The sequence below is a fragment of the Anolis carolinensis genome, chromosome 6 (assembly GCF_035594765.1).
Source record: "Anolis carolinensis isolate JA03-04 chromosome 6, rAnoCar3.1.pri, whole genome shotgun sequence".
NCBI lineage: Eukaryota > Metazoa > Chordata > Lepidosauria > Squamata > Dactyloidae > Anolis > Anolis carolinensis.
Genome location: NC_085846.1, coordinates 25,737,935 through 25,761,781, shown reverse-complemented (window position 1 = coordinate 25,761,781; position 23,847 = coordinate 25,737,935). Strand labels below are relative to the sequence as shown.

At 41.7% G+C, this 23,847-nt stretch overlaps 1 protein-coding gene across 1 annotated transcript in view; it reads left to right on the top strand.

Moving 5' to 3' along the window:
- ngfr (nerve growth factor receptor) overlaps window positions 1-22,994 on the top strand; it is a 73,904-nt gene extending 50,910 nt beyond the window's left edge. Inside the window, exons 3-7 of the mRNA XM_008113512.3 lie at window positions 1,904-2,263; window positions 9,111-9,194; window positions 10,833-11,049; window positions 12,552-12,712; window positions 15,836-22,994. Coding sequence (XP_008111719.2) covers window positions 1,904-2,263; window positions 9,111-9,194; window positions 10,833-11,049; window positions 12,552-12,712; window positions 15,836-16,137 — 1,124 coding nt within the window. The 3' untranslated portion in view covers window positions 16,138-22,994. The remainder of the gene's footprint in view (window positions 1-1,903; window positions 2,264-9,110; window positions 9,195-10,832; window positions 11,050-12,551; window positions 12,713-15,835) is intronic.
- The last annotated feature ends 853 nt before the right edge of the window (window positions 22,995-23,847 follow it).

The window sequence follows — 23,847 nt, the reverse complement described above, 5'->3', positions numbered from 1 at the left end:
GTATGTGAATATTCACACAGCAGCCCAAAATTTGGGAGGCAAGCATGGCAATACAAGCTTGCAAATAATCTTAACTGTGATAGAAGATTGTGGCCAGCAACTGTAATTAGGTTTTTTTTTACAAATACATTCCCAAAGTCCTGGGAGAACCTATATATGGGCGCTTCCAAAATGGCAGTCTTCAAGAAAGTTCAGAGGAGTGCACTTTATATATGACACTGCATGCAGAGAAGGGGGAATTCTTCCTGCTTCAGTTTCAGGTTTGTGCCGTGAAAAACATGGGTTTGTGCCATAAAAAGCATGCAGCACAGACGTTTTCCATATCACTCTGAAGGGTTTAAGAACTGCTCCTTTCCCAGCCTCCTCCTTTCTAATACACACCAAGTAAGAGATCTTCTGCGCCCTGTTTTCTACATAGACAGGCTCACTGGTGCCAAAGCTAAATCAAAATAAACTGTTTTAACCTGAAGTCAGCCTGTGCGCCTAGCTTCTTCCGCTGGTTTAACTCCCCATTAAATCATAATATATTGCCTCTTTAGGCATTGCAGTGCACTTTATAGTACTCAGTGGTGTGTGATTCATCCTATGAGATCTTTGTGAAGGAGTCAGGTCAATTTTATTGTTACGAGCAGATTATAACTGCACAGCAATGAATAGCCAGTGAATTTTGCCTTCAGGCATCGTTATGCAAACTTTAAACAGGCCTATTCCCTCCTCCATTTCAGGAATCACATAGCATTCCTTAATTTGGGGAGGAAATGAGGGTGGGAAAAATAAGGACCACATAATTAGGGAGTGGATATATTGCAGCCTTTCCTTTCCTGAAAGGACCCTACAGACAAAGATTTGGCAGGCCTTTTTGGAAACTCATAGGTGCAATAGCGTCTGTTTTTCTATTTCTACTCACCTGGCAGAAACTACCATTGAACATAGTGAGACTTATTGCTGTGGAGACAGACAGGAGATCACACTATTAGCTTATTTTATCCACATATGAAATGTTTTCCTCGTGTTCTCGGCCAGCCTTCCCCAACGTGGTGTTTTCCACATGTGTCCTACAATGGAGATTGCAGTCCAGCATTTCTGGAGGGCAGAAGGTTGTTTTGTGACTTGCATGAGATACTTTACCTGACCTGAAACTTCCTGTTTCAACTTGCTGAGGATTTTGACTGGTTCGGTTTTTATAAGAATTTTCCAAATCGCAGATTTTTGATGGATTTAATGATTGATTTTATTTGTCGTTGGACACACAAATATATATAGGAAAATGAGTTTTCCCCAAAACTGGGACTCGAGCCACTTTCATCAAATCAAGAGGTGGGGGGAAAGGTATGTGTAAGAGAAAAATAAATGTAGGAGAAAATAAAACAGACAGTTTTTGCATCCACGTGGAGCACAGTAGGCCTTCCATTTTTTGGTTAAAGATTTTGTTAACTGAGGTGTACTTATATATTATTACAGTCTTGGGTGTGGTTCCAAGAACAGTCAGATCTCTGTTTAAATATATATAAATACAGTTGCAGTAAAGCATGCTGGGACAAAGAAGGCATTATGATCCTCTCTATCTTTGTTTGAAAAAATAAAAGCCAAACATTGTTCAGAACCTTTAATCAAACTCATGTGGGTATTTTATTGGGTTTAGGAGTCTAGGTTGGTTTTAGCTTTGAGACCAACAACAACACCTCTGCTAAAACACTGGCGTCATGTAAAAGAAATTCACCACTCACCAGAGCTTGCAAACATTACCTTTTGTACTACAATTTCAAAAAATACCACACTTCAAAGGGAGTTATAATAATAAAAAATTCACCTTTCTAGGCTTTGCCATTGATGCACAGAAATCAGTGGACAATTATTTTTCTGCAGGACTGTGAATGACTTCTGTTCTTCTTGTATGTTGCAGGTATTAGCTATTCCGACACAGTGAGTGCCACAGAGGCATGCAAGCCCTGTAAGGAATGCATTGACCTGGAGAGCATGTTGGTGCCTTGCGTGGAGTCAGACAACACAGTCTGCAAATGTATCTACGGCTACTATCGGGACAAAAAGACCAATCAATGCCAGGAGTGCCAAATCTGCGAGGTGGGCTACGGCCTCATGTACCCTTGTGGAGAGAATCAGAACACCATGTGTGAGAAATGTCCCTTGGGGACTTACTCCGATGAGGCTAACCATGTGGACCCCTGTTTCCCTTGCACTGTGTGCGAAGAGGATGAGATCACAATCAAGGAGTGCACTGCAACATCCGATGCCAGGTGCAGAGGTAATAATTACAACAGTAACCCGTCTATTTTGGCTGCTCATTGGGAAAGTGTTGTTATGGCAGCTGTCTGTGAGGGGACTAGCATTTAAAATATAAAATATGCCAGGGACTGGTATCTGTTAGCTGCAGCTGTTTCTTTATTTCCTGGAAACTTATATGGGCCAGCAGTCAATGGTTCTGGAGGACCAGTGGACCACAGGCTACCATTTTGATCAGTACTAAATTATTGAAAATTATAATGTTATCCATAGTTCACTGAGCAGGGAAAGGTTAGTGGGACAGTGTTTCCAAAGTCTGAGTCTGTTTGGAAGGACAAATAATAGTTTATTGGGGTGTATCTTGCAAAAATTTACAAATGGAGCATAGTTGAGGTGACAGTTTCTTGAATGGGGCTGTCCCTGCCAAATTGGGACAGTTGGAGAATGTGCCAGCACCAACACATTTAACATTCTCTCACATGCATTTGATCATTGAGAGAATGATCAACTCTCATGGAGACATGAGAGAAGCCTCCACGCAGGATAGTAACACATCTGAGCATTCCCTGGGCAATATCTTGATAGACAGCTGATTCTCTCATACCAGAAGCAACTTGCAGCAAGCAAACAAACAAACAAACTGATCTTTTCAGGACAAACTATGACTATAATCTCAATCAATATCGAAGGCATGTCAGCTGCCAAAGAACAGCTGCTTTATGAACCATGCCAAGATAAGAAATGTGACATGTTGTGTGTCAAAGAAACACAGAGGGATAAACAACAGAAATGACCAAAACTCCCAGGAATTATTTTAGTGGTGGAAAAACCACATGTGCAGTATGGAAGTGCTGCCTTTGTAAAGCCAGGCCTCCAAGTCAGCAGTGCCCATAACACTGAAGAAGACAATACAAAGGTTATAACAGTAGAACTTAGTAACATCATGATTACCTCTATGTACAAGCCCACAAATAAAGAGTTTTGTTTCCCCTCTCCTGAGAACTTTCATAGGCACCCAAAAGCAATAGTAATTGGTGACTTTAACAGCCATAGCCACATATGGACCTATGCTCAGGAGGATAAAAATGGAGAGTCTGTCCTCTCCTGGGTTTAATTGCATGATAGTGAGCTCCAACCATCCTACAACAGTGGGAGATGGTACCGAGGATATAATCCAAACCTCCTATTTGTGTGACAGCATTGTGCAGCAATGCACTACATCAGTGGGATCACCAATACCAAACACACAGCATTGGCCAATAATATGCCAATTGTTTCTGACTATAAGGGCTCAGGAAGTTCAATTTAAAAAAAAGATTCAACTTCAGAAAGGCAGATTGGTCTAAATTCTCAGATACGTTAGATAACAAGATCATATCGGTTGCCCCAATTCCTGAGGAATACGAGCATGTTATTGAAATAGTTGATCATTTGCCGTTTTAGAGCATTTATCCCCTTGTGGAAGGTCTTTGGGCTCACTTCTAGTCCTCAAAATACCTACATAGGCTCAGAAGCAGGCAGAGGGAGGAAGAGCCAAACTTTTCATTTTTCTGTCCCACCCAGGAACAGAGTGCTGCCTGTTGGATCCCCTCCCTGCCTCTTCAAAGTGTGTCCTTCTGTGGTGTCCACATCCGGCTTGCTGCAACCCTGCCCCTCACCCCTCATAAACTAGAAGGCCTCTCAACAATAGCAACCCTGTGTCTCTTGGTTCACAGCTCCCATTTATTTCGACCTTGCTCTTGGCCTCTTACCATTGCCCTGCCTGAAGAACACAAAGAGTAGCTTCTATCTATCATCTGTCTGTCTATCTAGACAGAGTTTGGGGGGGGGGGGGGGGAGAGTAAGAGAGGCAAATTTGGTATGTTTTTCAATTTACAGAATAAAAGGACACCTCGAAATAAGGTCACATAGAACAAATGAATAAGAAAGTGGTATTTTTTTAAAGTATACAGAAGTATAAACCATAACCACCATAGTTATTGAGGATAAAATTACAATCATCTGATACCAGATGCAGAGGTAATAATTACAACAGTTGCCTGCCGATTTTGACATGCTGCAAGATGTTGCCACATGTCCTAGCATAGTGTTTCCCAGGGACTGCCATTTGGTATTTTCCAATGTGCCAGTGGCCAGGACTAGATTTGTGCTCATTGGCTATACATGTTTCTTTCTTTACCAGAATTTCAGGCGGGGGGGGGGGGGGGAGATAATGGCTCAGTAGCTTCAGTAGCAGAGAGATCATCTGTCTTGCTTACTAGACTAATCCAGTCCAAGACCAGTTTGAAAATAAAGCTAGGAATGAAGAATAGAAAAGACTTTGAAACTGGATCTGGAGAAATCTGGGTTGCTTAACCAAAGACCCCCCCCCCCCCCCGGGTAGTACCTTGTGCCGGAAGAACTGATATATCGATCTATCTATCTATCTATCTATCTATCTATCTATCTATCTATCTATCTATCTATCAGAGCCCCTGGTGGCACAGTGGGTTAAATCCTTGTGCTGGCAGGACTGCTGACTTGAAGGTTGGGTTGCTGACCTGAAGGTTGCCAGTTTGAATTGAACCCGGGGAGATTGCGGATGAGCCCCCTCTATCAGCTCCAGCTCCCCATCCGGGGATGTGAGGGAAGCCTCCCACAAGGATGGTAAAAACATCAAAACATCTGGGCATTCCCTGGGCAACGTCCTTGCAGACGGCCAATTCTCTCACACCAGAAGCGACTTGCAGTTTCTCAAATGCTCCTAACACAAAAAACCCCAAAGTCTTCTTCCTCTCATGTGAATTGTCTCACGTTTCTAGCTAAATTATAGTCCATTTTTTAATCTGAATATGCACCTTAATTAATCTAATATAAAGTCTATGCAGAATTCTGCTTTTTTCCCCCTTTTGGAGTGGTATAAGTGGCCACCATAGCATTTTCCAAGCCCTTACACAGTAGCACTATAGCAGTCCAATGGCCATGATTTCTGGGGATGATTGGAGTTGTAGTCCAAAATACCTGGAGGGTGTCAGGAAGGGTGATTTATGACTTAGGTTCACCAGGGAGTTTACAACTCCATGAATTCTCCCAGCCAGCATTTTGTAATATGACAGTAATTTTTCTAAACTCTGTGAAATGGAATTAATTGCTATCTCTCAGTCTGTATGCCTACCTATCATCTATCTATCTGCCATCTATCTATCAGATTTCTCTATTGTCTCGCAGCCCACAAGGGCTCCAGAATTTACGAACAAAGAAAAACAATACAAAGCTGAAACATTTGATCTCTAATCATGCAGTGGGCTATGCTAACTCTGAAAATACAACTACTATTTCATCCTTTGGCTGGATAAAGAAATCAGAGATGGAAGCAAATTCAAGTGGTACAAATGAGTGCAAGATCTAAATACCCTGAAAGCACTAAATCACATTCTGATCTTGGAAGCTATGCAGAGTCAACCCTGGTTAGTACTTGGATGGGAGACCACAAATGAATACCAGGTGCTAAAAGCTTCATTTCAGAGGAGGGAACAGACAAAACCACCTTTGAATATTCTTCACTTAAGAAAATCCTATGAAATTGATGGGGTCACTATAAGCTGGTAGATGGCTTGAATGCAAACACATACGCATAACTATGTGCAAAGGCTTGTGGCCAATGGCATGCCCAGCCCGCTCAGCCAGGTGGCCCAGATGCACATGACTGGTACAAGAAGGCTGTGATTAGAGAGTTTCCATCCACAATTTTTATTCTTTGAACATGTCCTCATGGAACCAGGGCATTTCCCAGTACAGTCATTTCCCTAGTCCCTTGTCTTCATCTTCCTTATGCATCAAAGACGAGAAAACAAAACCACCCAGTGTGTGTTCTTCTTTTTTCTTGCTGACTTTCCTTTATTCTCTTGGCAAAGACATCTCAAGCTCATCTTTTTATAATAAATAGCTACATTTGTTTTGCTTGGAACACACACAATATAGATGTATTTCCCTGGGATTGCCTACAAACAAACACAAACAACCCACTCTCTTCCTGTTTCTTTAACAGTGGTGCAACCTGCAGAAAGTAGTAGATGATTCGTTGCTATTAGGCCTGGAGAGAAAAATGATTCATCTTTGGGAATTTCCACAGAGTGAACGTCTTTTGAAGAGATACCAAAATGGCCAGTTCAAAAGCAGCGGGAGTTCCAGATTTTGGACTTTTTTGTTGCACAGGGATTTAGTTCATCTGTGGACAATACAGTTTTTGGATGACAGCTTCCAGAAATAGCACCTGGTCATGCTGGTTAGGGAATTCTAAGAGTTGGTAGTCGAAAAAAGTAAAATTTCTAAATTCTATATAACAGAGCAAGCCCTCTACTTGACACATGCTTGAGACATAGGCTGCATCCGTACTGCAGACTTAATGCAATTAGACACCACTTTAAGTACCGTGACTCAATGCTATTGGATTCTGGGATATATAGTTTGGTGAGGCACCAGCATTTTTTTGCCAGAGAAAACTACCTTGTAAAACTGGAACCCACAAGATTCCATAGTATTGAGCTATGACAGTTGAAGTGGCATTAAACTGCATTAATTTTACAGTGTATATGCAGTGTGCACCCATAGTGTCTACTATGTATTTACTTGGCTCCTCACTCTTGGTCCTTTTCAGGTTCCTCCTCTGTCAACCTTTGCTGCCAGTTCCATTGGTCACCCTAGATTTCCTCTTACCCATCAGAAAATAATCAATGAATCTCTCTCTCATCATGAGATTAAACATTTTCTAGTCCTCTACATCCGACTATAAGTGTTCTAGCATCATCTTTTATTTTTAGTTAAATTATCGGCATATGTATTTGAATTAACATAATCCCAGTAGTTTTAAATGTAGAAGTCTTCATGGCAGAAGGAAGAAAACAATGTGGTAGATGGAAGAAAAGCCCTCTTTTCTTTGGGACATAGTAAATACTAGTAGCTTTTCTTCACCTTCTTAAAGGAGTGTGGATGATGGCTGGTGTTGAAAGGTATATTTGGTGGACACCTTGAGAACCCAAAACCACAAGAATTCCACCTCTGACTGGTAGAGTAGATATACATTGCAGTATAGTATCCCCTGAAGACGGGTAAGTGTTGCTGTGATGTAACTGGGCTCCAGGTGGGGAAGTTTCAGAGTTCTACCACCTGCAAAGCAAAAGGAACAGCTGTTCCCTTAGGCATTGCCAAATTCTATAAACCTAAGCAAAAATGGATCAGAGCAGCAGCATTAAGGGAATATGTGTGTTTGTGTGGTTGCATCAAGGAGAGACTGGTTCAGCTTTCCAGAAAAGAACAAAACAAGATTTAAGACGACAAATGCAAACATTTGCCATGACTTTCATAATATTGCTTAACTAAAATGAGCACGAAGAAGCTGGGTTGTAGCTTGAGTATTCATTCTCTGAAGCAAAACCACAAATTTACAGCTGTCTGAAGAGTGTGGAGAAAAAGAATAATAGTTTTTCATTGAAGTTGCAGAGAATGGTAGGAGGGGACCAAACACAATATTGGCATGTACTCACAAAAGTACATTTGAGTTATGAATTTAGAAAAACACTGCACCCACCCTTTCCAATCTACACATAACTGATATTTTCCATGCCTGCATTTTGACTAAAATAAAAGAAAGATGGACAAACAGATGGATGGAAAGACAGGAGAGTGGGAGATGAGGAAACCAAGCACAGAACTCCTAGCATATAGGTAATTTGGCCCTGAAAGAGTGACAGACTCATGGGCAGCTGGTTTGTTGTTGCAGAGTGTTGGCAAATCCACTTCCCAATTTCAGCAATTCCTCCTGCAACTGCTCCAGGTTATATAAGAGCTGTTTTGGTATTGTCCACTTTGTGGTAGAGATTTGGCATCAATAGAGCTGCCATCCAACTTGGAGCAGCTTTGGAAGGAGCAGCCATCAAACTTAGAGGGGATTCAGTGCTTCGCCACAATGGGTGCACCAGCCACCCCTGGACAAACTCTGGAAGGCTAGGGATTTGGATTCAAATGTCCCATATCCCATAATGTTTTGGCAGGGATAAGCCTACTTAATCTTCTTCCACCTGCTTTTAAAGTGTCCTTGTTTCTCTCTCCTCTGAATTTCGCCCTTTTTATTAATTTACTTTAATTGTTCAAAGTAAAATATAGTGTGCGCTCAGTTAAAGAGGAAGGGGAGAGGAAGGAGTGGAGTTTTAAGTTTCCCAGCCAACTAAGGCTTTCCTAAGGTAAAGGTAAAGGTTTCCCCCTGACATTAAGTCCAGTCATGTCTGACTCTGGGGGTTGGTGCTCATCTCCATTTCTAAGCCGAAGAGCCGGCGTTGTCCGTAGACACCTCCAAGGTCATGTGGCCAGCATGACTGCATGGAGCGCCATTACCTTCCCGCCGGGGCGGTACCTATTGATCTACTCAGATTGGCATGTTTTCAAACTGCTAGGTTGGCAGGAGCTGGAGCTAACAGCGGCCGCTCCCGGGGATTGAACCTGGGATCTTTTGGTCTCCAGCTCAGTGCTTTAACGCACTTCACCACCGGGGCTCCTTAAGGCTTTCCTAAAGTCATTATATTAATTCCAAAGTTCCTGTTAAAATACTAGTTTTGTGTATTCTTCTTCATTAAAAACTTTTGCCCATGGGCACATGATTTTGACCACACTATAATGTTGCTTGGCCACATATGTTCTGGTTTTTGTCTGCAAAATGTTGGAAGGTACCCTGACTAAACACGTGAAACACTGATGGCATTGAAGATGGCACCATGGTTCTTATACCATTCTATCCATTATGGGGACAGCATGGGGGAGATTTGGTACCTTCAAGAAAAGTGCAATAAGGACCTTTGATTATGATGACACTTAGTTCACCCCTGTCTTTTTGGCAGCTCTTCATCCACGATGGACAATTCCACCAACAACTGCCTCAATGGATTCCGACACCAGTGAGGCAGTCACAGACTTCAGACGAGGTATATATTTTTTTGTCTCTACATGATATGATGTTCCACAACACTGTTAAAACAATTCCCAATTTTTAATTTAGTTACAGTCCCAGCAATTACCTTGCTGAGAATACTGGTAACCAACACAACAATAGGGAATATTGTTCCAGCATTCAAGAAGCAGTTGAACACTGATTCCTATTAGTCTCCATCAACCTGATCAGTGGTACAACTTGGTGAAAATCTGGACAGGAATTCTCTTTCATGGACTATGTCATGTAGATTTACCTAACTGTAGAAACCCCATTAGTGAATTGTGAGAATGTGTAACTGTGTACCAGGAAGAATCTCCTCATGTGCATTGAAAGTGGCGATAAACATCAGTACACTTTAGCCCAGGCCTGGGCAAACTTGGGCCCTCCAGGTGTTTTGGACTCCAACTCCCACAATTCCTAACAGCAAGTAGGCTGTTAGGAATTGTGGGAGTTGAAGTCCAAAGCACCTGCAGGGTCCAAGTTTGCCCATGCCCGCTCTAGCCAGTGTTCCAATACACATTGGTCCCATTGTCATTGGTCACTTTGCAGGATTCTATACATAGTAAATAACATAAAAGTAGCTAAATATGGATGCTGCAAAACTGCTCAATTCTATTTCCCAGATGTGTAAGTTCACTTAAAAGCCACCGGTCCCCAAGTGAATTCCAGTCATAGTTCATCAACATTTGAACAGCCAAAAGCTGGAACCAAAGAAAAGAACAGTAACTGTTATTTTGTGATTTAGATACTTTAAAATGCAAGTTCTGATTTTCTTTCTTACATAACTCCAGTATGGGATAATTCCTCTAGCCTTATTTAAGCACAGTAAAAGAAGATTTTTTTAAAAAATTACAAAGAATTTTCAGGCATTCATTCAGAATAGTATGTAAATTATTAGGACATTTCCAGGTAGCCTACAAAAACCTAAAACCTGAAATACGCATATAAGAACTTACCAGAAAAAAAGAAAAGAAAGCAGCATTCTTACATCTCTTCTTCAAAAATGGGGAGAGTATCACCATAGATGGTTGGGGTTTGCACATAACTCAGAAAATGAGAATTTGATACACAAAGAACCTATCCCAATCAGATTATTAGAAAAGGGTAAGGGGGTTGCTTAGCCTCAGTTTAAAAAAATGGGAGAAATGAAGCACATTATTTCAAAATGATTGAGGTTGCATTAGTAAACACTTTTCGAAGAGTAAGTCTCATTGAACTGGATCAATAGGATTACGCTGTAGATGTACGGTACTTTTGCACAGGAAAGCTCTGTCTTTGTATATGCATTTTAATATATGTTTGAACTTGCAAAAGTTCAAATATGACTAACAGGTTCAATATGACTAATAGGTTCAATCAACACCATGCAAATAGTCATATATAAGAAAGATACAGATAATGCTTTAAATTTGAAATGCAAGCTTTCATTTGTCTGAATGCAACCTCGCCTTTTTCCAGAATATGGAAAGGTGACCTTTTATACTATAAGTTCCAGTGGTGTTGTCTTCCCCCTCCCCCAGAACAGGGGCATAGAAACTTATGGATTTAAGGAACTATAGTCAAAAAGCTCCACAACTTTCCCAGCTTTCCATGTCAATTAATCCCTATTTTCCTACTTTATTATTTACAGATTTTGATCCAGAAAGCCCTGAAAGCCCCTTTGCTGTCACAAGTGATCCAGATACCTTGGATGTTTCTGGGAGCACCATGGCCGGCACAGCAACCACAATCATGGGCAGCTCGCAGCCAGTAGTCCGAAGTGGCACAGCAGACAATCTCATCCCTGTATACTGCTCCATTTTGGCAGCTGTGGTCGTGGGACTGGTGGCATACATTGCTTTCAAAAGGTAAATAGCACTACATGAATCCCTAAGACAGAAGGATGTATGGGCAGTTGGGAATTCCAGATAGCCCCAAAGTCTGTTTTCTTTGCCATGTTCTGGTTCCAGGAAAAAATCTCATGGTGCTCAAGGAAGTGAGGAGAACCCTTAGGTAGAGTTTGGAAAAATGACTTTTCTGAACAATAGCACTTACAAAAATCTCAGCCAACATATCTAGTGCCAGGATGATTCAAGGAGTTGTTGTCAAGAAAAGGTCTGCTTCTAACAAGCAACATGATCATAGCTTGAAACCAGAAGGAATACCTTTTATGTCTTGACACACAGAACCTGTTTTCAGATCTCAACCCTTCTTTGCAAAGTGGAAGGGTATAAAGGAGGGGTAGGGAACATGTGGGAGGGTGGGCATTCTGTCAAGGCAAGGCAAGGGTACCATTGCTTCAACCGCACCATGAATCTTTGGGTCCTGGAGTAAGGGTACCATTGTAAAGGTACCATTGCTTCAACCACACCATGAATCTTTGGGTCCTGGGGACACTTCTTCAATGCTGTTTTTGCTTTATTACCCGTCCTCACCACAGAGGTGAGTAAGGAACCAAAGCAAGAAGAAGAAACAGAATGTCCTCCTCACATAGGTCTCTCTTTGGAACAGCAGGCAATTTGATCCAGTGACCTTTGATGATTGTTGAGTTGCTGGCCTGCATCAATTTTGGCCTGCATCAATAGGGGAATAACGTCTAGATCCAGGGAAGTCATGCTCCCCCTCTATTCTGCCTTGGTCAGACCACACCTGGAATACTGTGTCCAGTTTGGGCACCGCAGATGAAGGGAGATGCTGACAAGCTGGAAAGCGTCCAGAGGAGGGCAACTAAAATGATTAAGGGTCTGGAGAACAAGCCCTATGAGGAGAGGCTTAAAGAGCTGGGCATGTTTAGCCTGCAGAAGAGAAGGCTGAGAGGAGACATGATAGCCATGTACAAATATGTGAGGGGAAGTCATAGGGAGGAGGGAGCAAGCTTATTTTCTGCTGCCCTGCAGACTAGGACACGGAACAATGGCTTCAAACTACAGGAAAGGAGATTCCACCTGAACATCAGGAAGAACTTCCTCACTGTGAGGGCTGTTCGGCAGTGGAACTCTCTCCCCCGGAATGTGGTGGAGGCACCTTCTTTGGAAGCTTTTAAGCAGAGGCTGGATGGCCATCTGTCGGGGGTGCTTTGAATGCGATTTCCTGCTTCTTAGCGGGGGGTTGGACTAGATGGCCCTTGAGGTCTCTTCCAACTCTACTATTCTATGATTCTATGATTCTATGGTGGAGAGGAAAGCTGCAGCCTTGTGTCTAGATTGCTGAAACAGTTCCTTCCATGAGGTCTGCCAGGGCAGCTACATTTTGCTGTGGTGTGGAGGAGGGAATCTACCATGGTTTGTGATACATATGCATGTGCCTTGAGCTTGGAAAGCAGGAGTGGGATATCTCTTAGATTCAGCTGTGAAATGCTTTCAACCTCTAGGTGGAACAGCTGCAAGCAGAACAAGCAGGGTGCCAACAACCGCCCTGTCAACCAGACACCTTCACCGGAAGGAGAGAAGCTTCACAGTGACAGTGGCATTTCAGTTGATAGCCAGAGTCTCCATGATCAGCAGCCACAGACACAGACAGCATCAATGCAAGGTAAACGGGTGGGCTGTGTTCACACTGCTTGGGGAGGAAGCCTAAAGGGAGGAGATGGGTTCAGGAACAAATAGAACACACTGTGCGGAGCTTGGAAAAATTATTTAACTGATAACTCCTAGAATTCCTCTGCCAGCCTGGCAAGTGTGGAATCTGGGAGTCATCATCAAAATAAGTAACTTCTGCAGGCATAGGGCATACCACAGAAACATTACAAACTCTTTGGCTTGCTATGAGGAGAATTATCCACTCAATAGATTCCATTTCTATGGTGCCCAGTTTTGTAAATTGGTCCTATCAAGTCCTATACATCTATCCCAGCAAAGTCTGATGAGTAGAAACAGGCCATTACCTATAATCAGTAGCTTCAAACAGGCCAAACTAGTATATCAAGCAACACACACACACACACACACACACACACACACAGAAAGATTCCATAGCATTGAGCCATGGCAGTTCACGTATTGAGGAACTACCTGAATATTAGGAAAAGCTAATATGGGAGCTGTTTGACAATGAAACATGCTACATCCAAGTGTTGGGAAATTGCTTTCTCTGAAGGTTTTTAAACTAGGTGGGATGCTCATCTGTCAGAAATGCTTTGATTGTGTATTCCTGCATGGCAGAGATTGGGCTGGATGACTCTTGTGCTTTTTTCCAATTCTATATTTCTATAACTAATATGTCTTGGACTTCAACTTCTATAAGTGCATCTAGCTTGGCTAATTACTGAGGATTATTGGAGTTGCAGCCTGAAACCTCCAGAGGGGCAAACGTTTCCCATCCACTGTTTTCTGCACAGTGCAATATGTAGAGAATTATTTCTTGGCTTCCAAACCAGGGGACGCATTGCTTGAGGCTACATTTGGGATCAGGTATCAGATGTAGCAATTACAAGCTGGAAACAGCAAAACAACATAGTAGAAATGCAACTACAATATTTACAAGGTCCTACCCAACCCCCTTAGGTCCCAATAGTCACATTAAGGATAGAAATCCTGCACAACTTGTCTATAGAACTGAAAAGATAGGTTCTACAGATCCACCTATTTTCAAAACAAAAGTCCAAACAAGTGAATCACTTTTTATTTCTTTATCTGGAAATCAACTCAACTCTCAGACAAGTTGGATGTATTTCTGCATAGTCCTCAGAAAGGACAGTGCTGGCATTAGTCATGTATATGTAGTTGTGGTTAGAAAGATTCTTTGCATGATTGTAGGGAGGCACTTTTATTTCAATACCCGAGAAGTGTTCAAACAAAGCCGTGCAGTATTTGTATAAACAAGTGTATCACGTCCTTTAAAATCTTTTTTTAGTGGCCCACTCCTTTGTACAAGCCTATTTCACAGTCACTTTAGCATAAATTGAAGATGTTAGATACAAATTGATACAGTACTTTGAAGGGATCCATATATGGTACTGAATGCGTTACAACTATGTTACTCTCTGGCAGAGAATACATACCTATTAAACATACATATAAATAGTCATCATTTGTGTGTGTGTATATATGTGTGTGTGTGTGTGTGTGTGTGTGTGTATGTGTATGTGTGCATTTCCTTTTTTCACACACACACACGGGAGAAAGGTGTAAAAGTCAGGTAAAAAAGAAAAAGGGAAGATGGGGGTATTGGAGTTATTATGGTTATTATATCTAAATCTTCATTTCCATTACACTTACAGTAGAGTCTCACTTATCCAACACTTGCTTATCCAACATTCTGGATTATCCAACGCATTTTTGGAGTCAATGTTTTCAATATATCGTGATATTTTGGTGTTAAATTCATAAATACAGTAATTACTACATAGCATTACTGCATATTGAACTACTTTTTCTGCCAAATTTGTTGTCTAACATGATGTTTTGGTGCTTCATTTGTAAAATCATAACCTAATTTGATGTTTAATAGGCTTTTCCTTAATGCCTCCTTATTATCCAACATATTCGCTTATCCAACATTCTGCCAGCCCGTTTATGTTGGATAAGTGAGACTCCACTGTATTTAACAAAGAGATGAGTAATATTATTAGTTAGGTTTAAATCTGATATCTTCTTGTGTTAGCTTACATTGTTCTTTCTTCTTTTCCGGCTTTCTTCTGTAAAAGTTCATCTTGATTGTAGGCACCATTCTTGTTTTAGGAGACAAAATACATTTATTTATTTATTTATTTACAGTATTTATATTCTGCCCTTCTCACCTCGAAGGGGACTCAGGGCGGATTACAATGTATATATATATATATATATGGCAAACATTCAATGCCATTAGACAAACAACACACAGACAGACACAGAGGCTATTTAACATTCCAGCTTCTGGCTTCATGAGGTATGCTTGATTCCAGCCACAGGCAGAGCTGCTGCTTCATCATCCACTGTAACACTGAGTTCTTGATAGAGTACTTCCTCATCTTTCGGCACTACGCTGCTAGACATTTTTATGGTGAAGTAAATTAGTTAAATTAACCTCCCCGCATAAGCGGTCCCCAAATTTTCCTACTTGACAGATGCAACTCTTTCAGGTTGCTTAGGTAAACAATGAGCTGGGGCTATTTATCAGTCAGGCACTCAATCCGACTCAAGCTTCAAACACACAACCTCTTGGTCAGTAGTGATTTATTGCAGCAGGCTACTAACCAGCTGCACCACAGCCCGGCCCCTACATAAGGAAGGGCAGTTCTTCAACATTTTTGGTATTTGATAGGTGTGTTTTATTTTCATTTCTGTATATTCTCATGCTAAGAATATTTTCTTAATGGTCAGAGCATATTTATTTTGCATATGTCGCCTCTGACTGCTACTCCGACACTCACCAAATATGCGTGATTATCTCTCATATTCTTGATTCAAATATTTTGGTTTCTTTTCCTCCAAAGCTGACATGGTTGGGCTTGAGTACCTAAAATGCCCATATCCCAGCTGATGTTATTTGCTATAAGGCAGCTTTGACTTAGAATGATCCTTTGAATGAGCCCTAGTCATCAACAGCTCTGCTCATATCTTATGTTGTTGTTGTTGTTGTTGTTGTTGTTGTTGTTGTTGTTGTTGTTGTTGTTGTCTTTGCTTTAAAACCAGGTCATCCTCTTCCCTACCCTACCTTTTGTCCCCAATCCAGGCCTCAAAGGAGATGGGAACCTTTATACAAATCTGCCTGCTAACAAGCGAGAGGAAGTTGAGAAGCTGCTGAATGGTTCCACGGAGGAGACTTGGCGCCACTTGGCTGGAGAGCTGGGCTACAAGGAGGACCTCATAGACTCCTTTACTCAGGAGGAATATCCCGTCCGGGCCCTGCTCTCAGATTGGTCTAGCAAGGACAGTGCCACAATGGACGCCCTTTATTCTGCCTTACGTAAAATCCAAAGGGGAGACATTGTGGAAAACCTTTACAGCGAATCCACTGCTAGCTCACCGGTGTGAAGTGGGGAGAAGGGGCAGAGGTGCTCTGAGCAACTCCTCTGTTACTCCCCACACTTTGCTTTTCCCTCACTGGTGCCTCCTTGGAGAAAGCATGCGAAGGACAGTTTTAAAAAGCGGTGCTTATTCTTACGTAGGCTACCATTTCGAGGGACTCTGAAACAGTCTTATATGCACTGACTTGGTTTTATTTCTCTTCTCCTCTGTATTTTCACCCAGTATCTCTTGCCAGTGTCAAAACTGTTATATGCTGAAAGGAAGCAGAGGAAGATAACCAAAATACTTGTTTTATCATGGTTTAACTTTCTTGGACTGACCACATTTTCTTGGTTCTGCTAAAAGTCAAGAGTGAAGAACCACGTCCAGTCAATGCCAATATAGTTTGGCCTCCCTCTTTCAGGTGCCTCTGTTTGAAAACGTTCATCTTTGTGCCTCTCCTTTCTCCTCTATGTGAATCCTGTTTCCGTACTTCCACCTCTTGTTCTTCTATCACCGGCTCATCCCTTCTGGGGACCATTGTCCCCTAAACTGAGGAACAAATGGAGGTCTGTCTGAATATGTTGCATGACTGGTGATGGATTTAAGGAAAGCAAAAAAAAAAGAAGAAGATGAAATATTGGGCTTGGAGCAAGAGGATATATGACATGAGGAGGACACTGTGGTGACTTGTTTTGAAAGACATTTCTGGATGATCTCTGGGTGGGAGGAAGAGAGGCAGACAGAAGATGGGAAGGACATGATTTCTGGGTATCAAAGTGACACTGATCAAACCTTGAAATTTATGAATGGAACTAAAAGCAAAATCATCCACAGTTCTATCTGTGCATTGGAGTGATGGCATCTTAATCCCTGCCTTCTTTTTTTTTTCATGCTCAGATACATTCCTGTAGTTGAAGTAAGCCGTAGTGATCCTTGCACTGTAGCTTTCTTCCTGGATTTGATCAAAGCTAGCAGAATCATAAACTGGACAGCACTGATACAAAAGGGTTATAAGCCATACTGAGGAGTGGAACCAGTCTCAACCAACCAACCAACAGTGCAGATGGCATTTGTTAATGGGTGTGAATTATTAATAATCACTGTGATGCTATAAATCAAGCCAAAAACCAGGTGCAATGTTAGTCCAGGTGTTGTGTTGGTGAGACTTTGGAAACTGTACTCTGTAACCTTTCTCAAGAGTTATGAACCAAACACTGTGGGTTATCAAGCCATTACCTCTGTAGTATTAAAAGGGTAGAGCGAAATAACCCCTGGGTGGCCTTAAGGCTTACAGTAAATATAGGAGATTTCTTGCTTTTACACAGATTGTATGAACAAATTCTTTGAGCAAAATTGGAATTTATTTCTGCATCTTGTGATGCACGACTTCTAGGGTTTGCTAGCATTTTCCTTTTTCATCAATATTAAAAGGGACTGGGAGAAAAACACAGGGGAAAAAGGTGTCCATAAGCTATGAGGAATAATTAGAAATCCTTGGGGCAAGAACGGTGAACTGGAATTGAACCATCATCTCATCCAACCCTGATACATATTACAAGGAAGATCTGTTTTGCTATGTTTTATTCTGATTCTGAACAGTTATATAAACCTGTTTAAGAACTTATTGTTTGGAATTTTTCAGCAAGTTGGGCCACTAGTGGGTATTATTTTACTGTGTCTGTTATTCTTCTGAATTGAAACTAAGTAGAGAGAAGAATTCCCTGATATGCACATGCATTAAATGATGGTGGCTTGTGGAAATGATAAAATCAAATTTAGAGGAATGCCAGAACATAATGAAAAGTTTGAAACAGCTACTTTTTCTGTATCACATTTTCCAGAGTCTTCCAATCACCATTGCTCATGTTAGTTGGAGGAATTTAGGAATTATTATCCAGTAAGGTGATTTCTTCTTCATGGTCTCTATGGAATCATACATATGGTAGTTTCTGTGCATGCGCAGCAAGCTCAAAATTTTCCAGTAAGCTCTTCAGAGCCTTATGGCTATAGCCCCGCCCACCTTCCCCAGAAGGCATATAGGCCATGGGAGGGGCTGTAGCCTCAATTCCTTTTTTCTGCAGTTGCAGCAACAGCGTTTAGGAACCTCAAAAAAACTTACCTGACATCGGACTGTTTGATGACGACTAGCTTAGCCCTTTCACTTCATAACAGTATTGACCTCAGACCTCCCCAACTAGTTTACAACTCATCTGTGACCCTCACCTGGGCAGGTTGACTACTCTACCTTTAGGCCAGTATGTCTACTGCACAATTTTAAAAATGTGTTTTCTTTGGAGGCAAACTGCCAGATTCAGATAGGCATACTATGTGCCTCTTGTGTTTGGGGGAATCCCACTATGTCCAGATCTGTTTGGTTTGCCTGGCCCATAAAAACTGCGAAACCCACTTGAAGGCACTCCTTTATGAGAAGGCCCTGCTCCCTCTCATGCCAACAGCTAGGCGAGCAGCTTCTGAGAAGCCTGGCCCTTCACAGGCTGTGGCACCAAGCTTGTTACAGTCAGTGACCTCCCTCCCTGTGGCATGGCAACCTAAGCACAAGCATGCCAGGTCCCCATGAGTGACCTCACCGGGCAGAAATGCCAACCAGCATAAAGAGAAACACAAGAAAAATAAAGGCCTCAAGCATTCACAGGGGAGATGTGACACCACTTGTCTCAAGCAGGTGCCTGCGCAGCACCCAGATGTGGCCTTGCTTCCTCTTGTGAAGGCAGCCCAATGCTAGGTTGGAAGCATATGATGCCAATCTGATTGTGCCTTCCGTGGCTGCAGGGGATGCACAGCACCATTTCACTGCTTCTTCATCCAATAAAGACTACTCTAGTCCTTTTGCAGGACCTTGGCCTGGTGATCAACCAATCATGTCTCCAACCGATACAGCAGATTCCGTTTATAGGAGTGAACTACACTGGACTCCATAGAATCCAGAGCGTATCTTCTACACGGCCGCTTCAGAATGTTTTGGGTGACAGTGCTCCATGACCCACACTTATCGGCCAAGCACAACCAGTTGATTTTATGGCAAATGTCATCAACAACAACAGTAAAGCCATTTGTGCATCTCCGGCTGTGGCACCTGCAGGCCTGGCTTCTACGAGTCTGAGAATGTCACGGACGGTTCAGCGTTTACTATGGTGGTGGATTATACGAACCAACAACTGTGCAGGGACTCCCCTTCATGCACCAGGGTTGACAATGGCACTTACAACAGATGCCTCTCCAAGGCTGGGGGGGAACATGTGGGAACTCTCGCAACCCAAGGGCTGTGGTCAGCGGAAGAAGTCTTATTGACACATTAATTTTCTAGAGCTATACTGGCAGTTCAGAAGGTCCTCAGAGCCTTTGAGCCATGCCTTCAGGGACAGGTAGTGCAACTACTGATCTAAAACACTACTGTGAACTAGTATATAAACAAGCATGGGGGCACTCAATCCCACTCGTGTACCCCTGGAAGATATCTGCAGGGCAACCACCTGGGCCACCCCACTTACTTTCTCAACCCACTACAAGATTGATCTCCTCTCCAAGCGACAAGCTGGATTTGGTAAAGTGGTCCTCTTCTCAGTTGGGCCATGACACCCACCAGCCAAGATTTGTAGCTTCCTAGTCTACCATATGTGCAATTTCACTGAGACCATAAAGAAGAAGGAATGGTTGCTTACCTGTAACCATGTTTCTTCGAGTGGCCATCTGTGAAATCTGCACATCCCCGCCCATCCTTCTCATTATTGTCATGCCTCCATGTCTCTACCACTGCACTGAGGCAGAAGAACTGAGGCTACAGCCCCTCCTACATCCTATATGCCTATTGGGTAAGGTGGATGGGGCTATAGCCATAAGGCTGTGAAGAGCTTGCTAGAAGATTCCGAGCTTGCACATAAACTACCATATGTGCGAATTTCACAGATGACCACTCGAAGAAACATGGTTACAGGTAAGCAACCATCACTTTTCTGGGCTCTGTACAGAAGGGGATTTTAACTTCTCATCCCATCCAAAGAGATCAGCTATGTATGATGAGGGGTATGGTTCAGCTAAGAAATGTGGGTGCTCTGATCTAGACTCATTGACCAAGATTTTATGTGGTGTGTGTATGTGTAACCACTTCATGTGAACTACCAATCTTCATAGGGCAGCTACTGCAGCTATTCATTGGGTCTGGAGGGGGAAGGGATTGGGCAATGGAGACTGACTCTTATCCTGCTGCAGTACGCAAGAAATAAAGTGTAGGGATATTGTTGTTTTTTTTAAAAAAAAAATATAACAAATATTGTAGTAGTAGATCCATAGGGCTTGGCAGCTGTTGTAATAGGGTATACGGTGATGAATGGAACACTGCAGGCTGCAGAACGTATCATGGTAAAATGGGAGATGTGCATGTGTGTCAGTAAGAAGATTTCATCCATTCTGTTTCCTTTTTAAAAACCACTGGAATGTTTTTGCCTTAACAGGAATGTCCAAAATTTGCCTTGGAAGTTTATTTTATACAACATTGAATGATAGTTCCAAAGGGATTATCACAACATGGTGAAGGAAAGGGAGTACTATTTTTGTTAGCTTAGCTATTCAAGATCATATTTTGCGTAGAACTGTAGAGCAGGTATGCAGAACACATGGCTCTCCAAGTGTTTTGGATTAGAGCTCCTATTGGCTCTATTCAGAAAATGTAATAGTAAGGTGCTATGAGAATTGTTATCCAAAACATTTAAAAGGCTGAAAGCTCCCCACCACAGAAAAAAGAATCTGAATCTGAGATTTTTACATGCTATTTACTGAGCTATGGGTCATTAGTATCAGGTCTTTCATGATACAATCATTATTCTTGTACTCCTACACTGCACATAATTTCTTTTTCATATGAAGGAACATGACATGATTAGGTAAAATAATCCAAACGACAGAGCAGAATGTTTTAGCTGTCTTTGAGTATGAAGGATGCTTGAGCATGTCTGTCCTCTTTAGGTACGATGCAGCAAACCAGCCTTTTCCTTTCCACCTCTGCTATATCTAAATAGATTGATGGAAGCATGATATAATTCTTGTTGATCATTCCAGCATAGTGAGTAGTGTTTTCCTATGTGGTAGCTTGATTTCTGCATTCAGCACAAAATACAAACTTCTTGAACTTCATCTGTATGATCAGATTTGATCATGATTAGCAAACTGTAGTAATTATTGGCAGTATCAGATCTAATATAATATGAGACAGCTAGTTACTTATAGAGCAACAGGGGAATAAAAAATAACATTTTCAAAAGCAACATAATGAGTTTAATTAGTATTGGTGTCTAGTTACTTCAAAAGGTTTTTTGGAGGTAATTTGACAGGGATTTTACGTTTTACGTCACTCTCTTATCACACTTAGGGTCCCTCCTCCAAAACAACAACAACACATGATAAAAAAAACCAAAAAAAACATAACAAACGACAAGAAGTAATGTGTCATGGTCTTCTCAATCTGAAAGTTATAATCACTAATTCACAAAATATTAAGAAATTCTGAAAATGGATTATCCCTTCTATGGATAATATAACAATTGTGGTTCATTGGAGAGACTTTGTGGTAGTGAAATACTAGTACCATAATCTCATATCATCTTGGATATTAAACCCTGCAAGGGAAGCATCTGGTTCACAATCTAGAATGCAAGTGAAACCAAGACAGCTGCAAGTCCTGGGTGAATCTTGTGTCTAAAAGGCCTCCCGTGGACCTCATGTGCTTTCATGATGTCCTGGCAACCCTGGCAAGTGTGCATATGGGCTTAAGCAATGTCTGGGAACCACATTAGACTTCAGTGCACATCTGAAGAATCCCTGGCATGCCATATTGTCAATGATCTCATTGACCATGGGAAGAAGCCAAATTTTATTATATGTGCACACACACCTAGAGAACCTCTGGATTAGCCAAGCGATTCCAGTAAGCCTTGATTTCATTTAGGGATTTGTTCCACCACAGGCAGAAGAACAACACATTCAACATCTATTGTGATTGTAGCAGAATTTGGCACCATAATGCCTCCTAAACCTATCTTAACAGCCCCAAACTCACCAAGTGGTGAAGATCTATTCTACTGTTGGTAGAAGTGCTCCAGGGTGATCTTTCCAGCTGCCTCTTGCTGTAAAATGGAGGTTAGGAGATTATATGCAGGAGCTGGGTCAGGTGATTACACGTGATTGCACATTTGTAACACTTTGCGATGCTGGATTTTGTATTTTATTTGCACAGAAGAAGCATCAAAAGGCTTCACTTTTCAAGGACTTTCTTGCAGCAGTCAGAAAAGTAGGGAAATTATTCATTGTTGCATGCTGGAATGAAATTTACAAATAGTAATATCCCTGCTTCAGAATTCAAACCCAAATGTTCTTTTTTTTTTAACATCTTGGAAATACAAAGGTGGCCAATTCTTCAGCTAGCAACCATCTAGAGATGAGAGACGAGTAGAGATGGGAGTGTGGAGAATGCAGATCAAAACATGGCTGTAAAATGGGATTGTTCCATTCAGTAATTCAATTTAATATGGACAAAAGTGTACTATTTTGGAGCCATGCTTATTTCAAAATGGCATTTGCATGAACGAGAGAATAAATCTTTGGAAATGGTTTCTCATATGACTTTTTTGACCAGTTTCTGTATCTTAGGAAGGATGGAAGGAATTCTTTGGAAAGAGAAAAATAAAATAGCCAAAGTTATTATCTATTAAAAAAAATCTCTGTTGCCTTTTATATATTTCATTTGTTTATTGTGACACATGGGGAACCTTTTTTAATTAATGTTATTACCTTGTCCCATGGTTTGCCTGTAATACAAATGCAAATTTATTAGAACATTCTTACTGCCAATAAATATTTCTGCAACAGAAGCACTGGATCGGTCAGTAGGTTTTCACTGTGATTGTCCAAAGACTTCTTCCCCTTGTGTTTCAGTTTGCATGGATGGATGACTTGGAGTCAAGGGGGGACATTGCTGGACAGCAGCGGTGGGTGGGGGTTCAGGGGAGAAAGATGCACTTGTGTGGCGGTAGATGATTCTGTAGCAGCTGCGTGGACAACTGTAACTGTGTACTGTTCAGATGTGAATAAATATGCATACCTGTGCCCCATCGCATCTTGTATCTATTCCAGCAATCAAGTGAAGGGAGCAGCCCACTGTGCTCCTGTCTCTACAAGTTCCAGCCTGGTTTTCGTTGACCGCATCTGTTGCTTTCCAAATGGCTAGGATATTTCGCCATCCCCTCTTCCTTCAACAGTGCCCCCTTTGCTAATCCTCCCTAATTTCTGCAGGCCTTTCAAGTTTACATTGCAATCAAAATAGACAAATGAGACAGGTTAAGGTAAACATATGTAATGTGCATACCTCTGCTCCAAATCTCTGGTTCAGTCAACAGATGTTTATTTTTCTGCTAAAATATTCACATTGAAGCACATTCATGCAGACCAATGAATCAGCATGTGATTTACCAGGACTGGCATAGGACTGCCTGAGGAGTGGAGATCACTTCTAGAAGGACCTCCTTTGGAGTTTCCTTTGTTTTATTGGTTACATCTGTCTTTTTTCTTTCTTCTCATCCTTCAAGGTGTTCAATGTAATATGTAGATTGGGTGGTATTTTCCCTTGCTCCTCTTGCTCATAATTTGCTCAGCTTTAGAGGTGGAAATGAAGCTATCAGGGCCGTAGCCATAAAAAAATTTTGGAAGGGGGGGGGGTTGAACCCC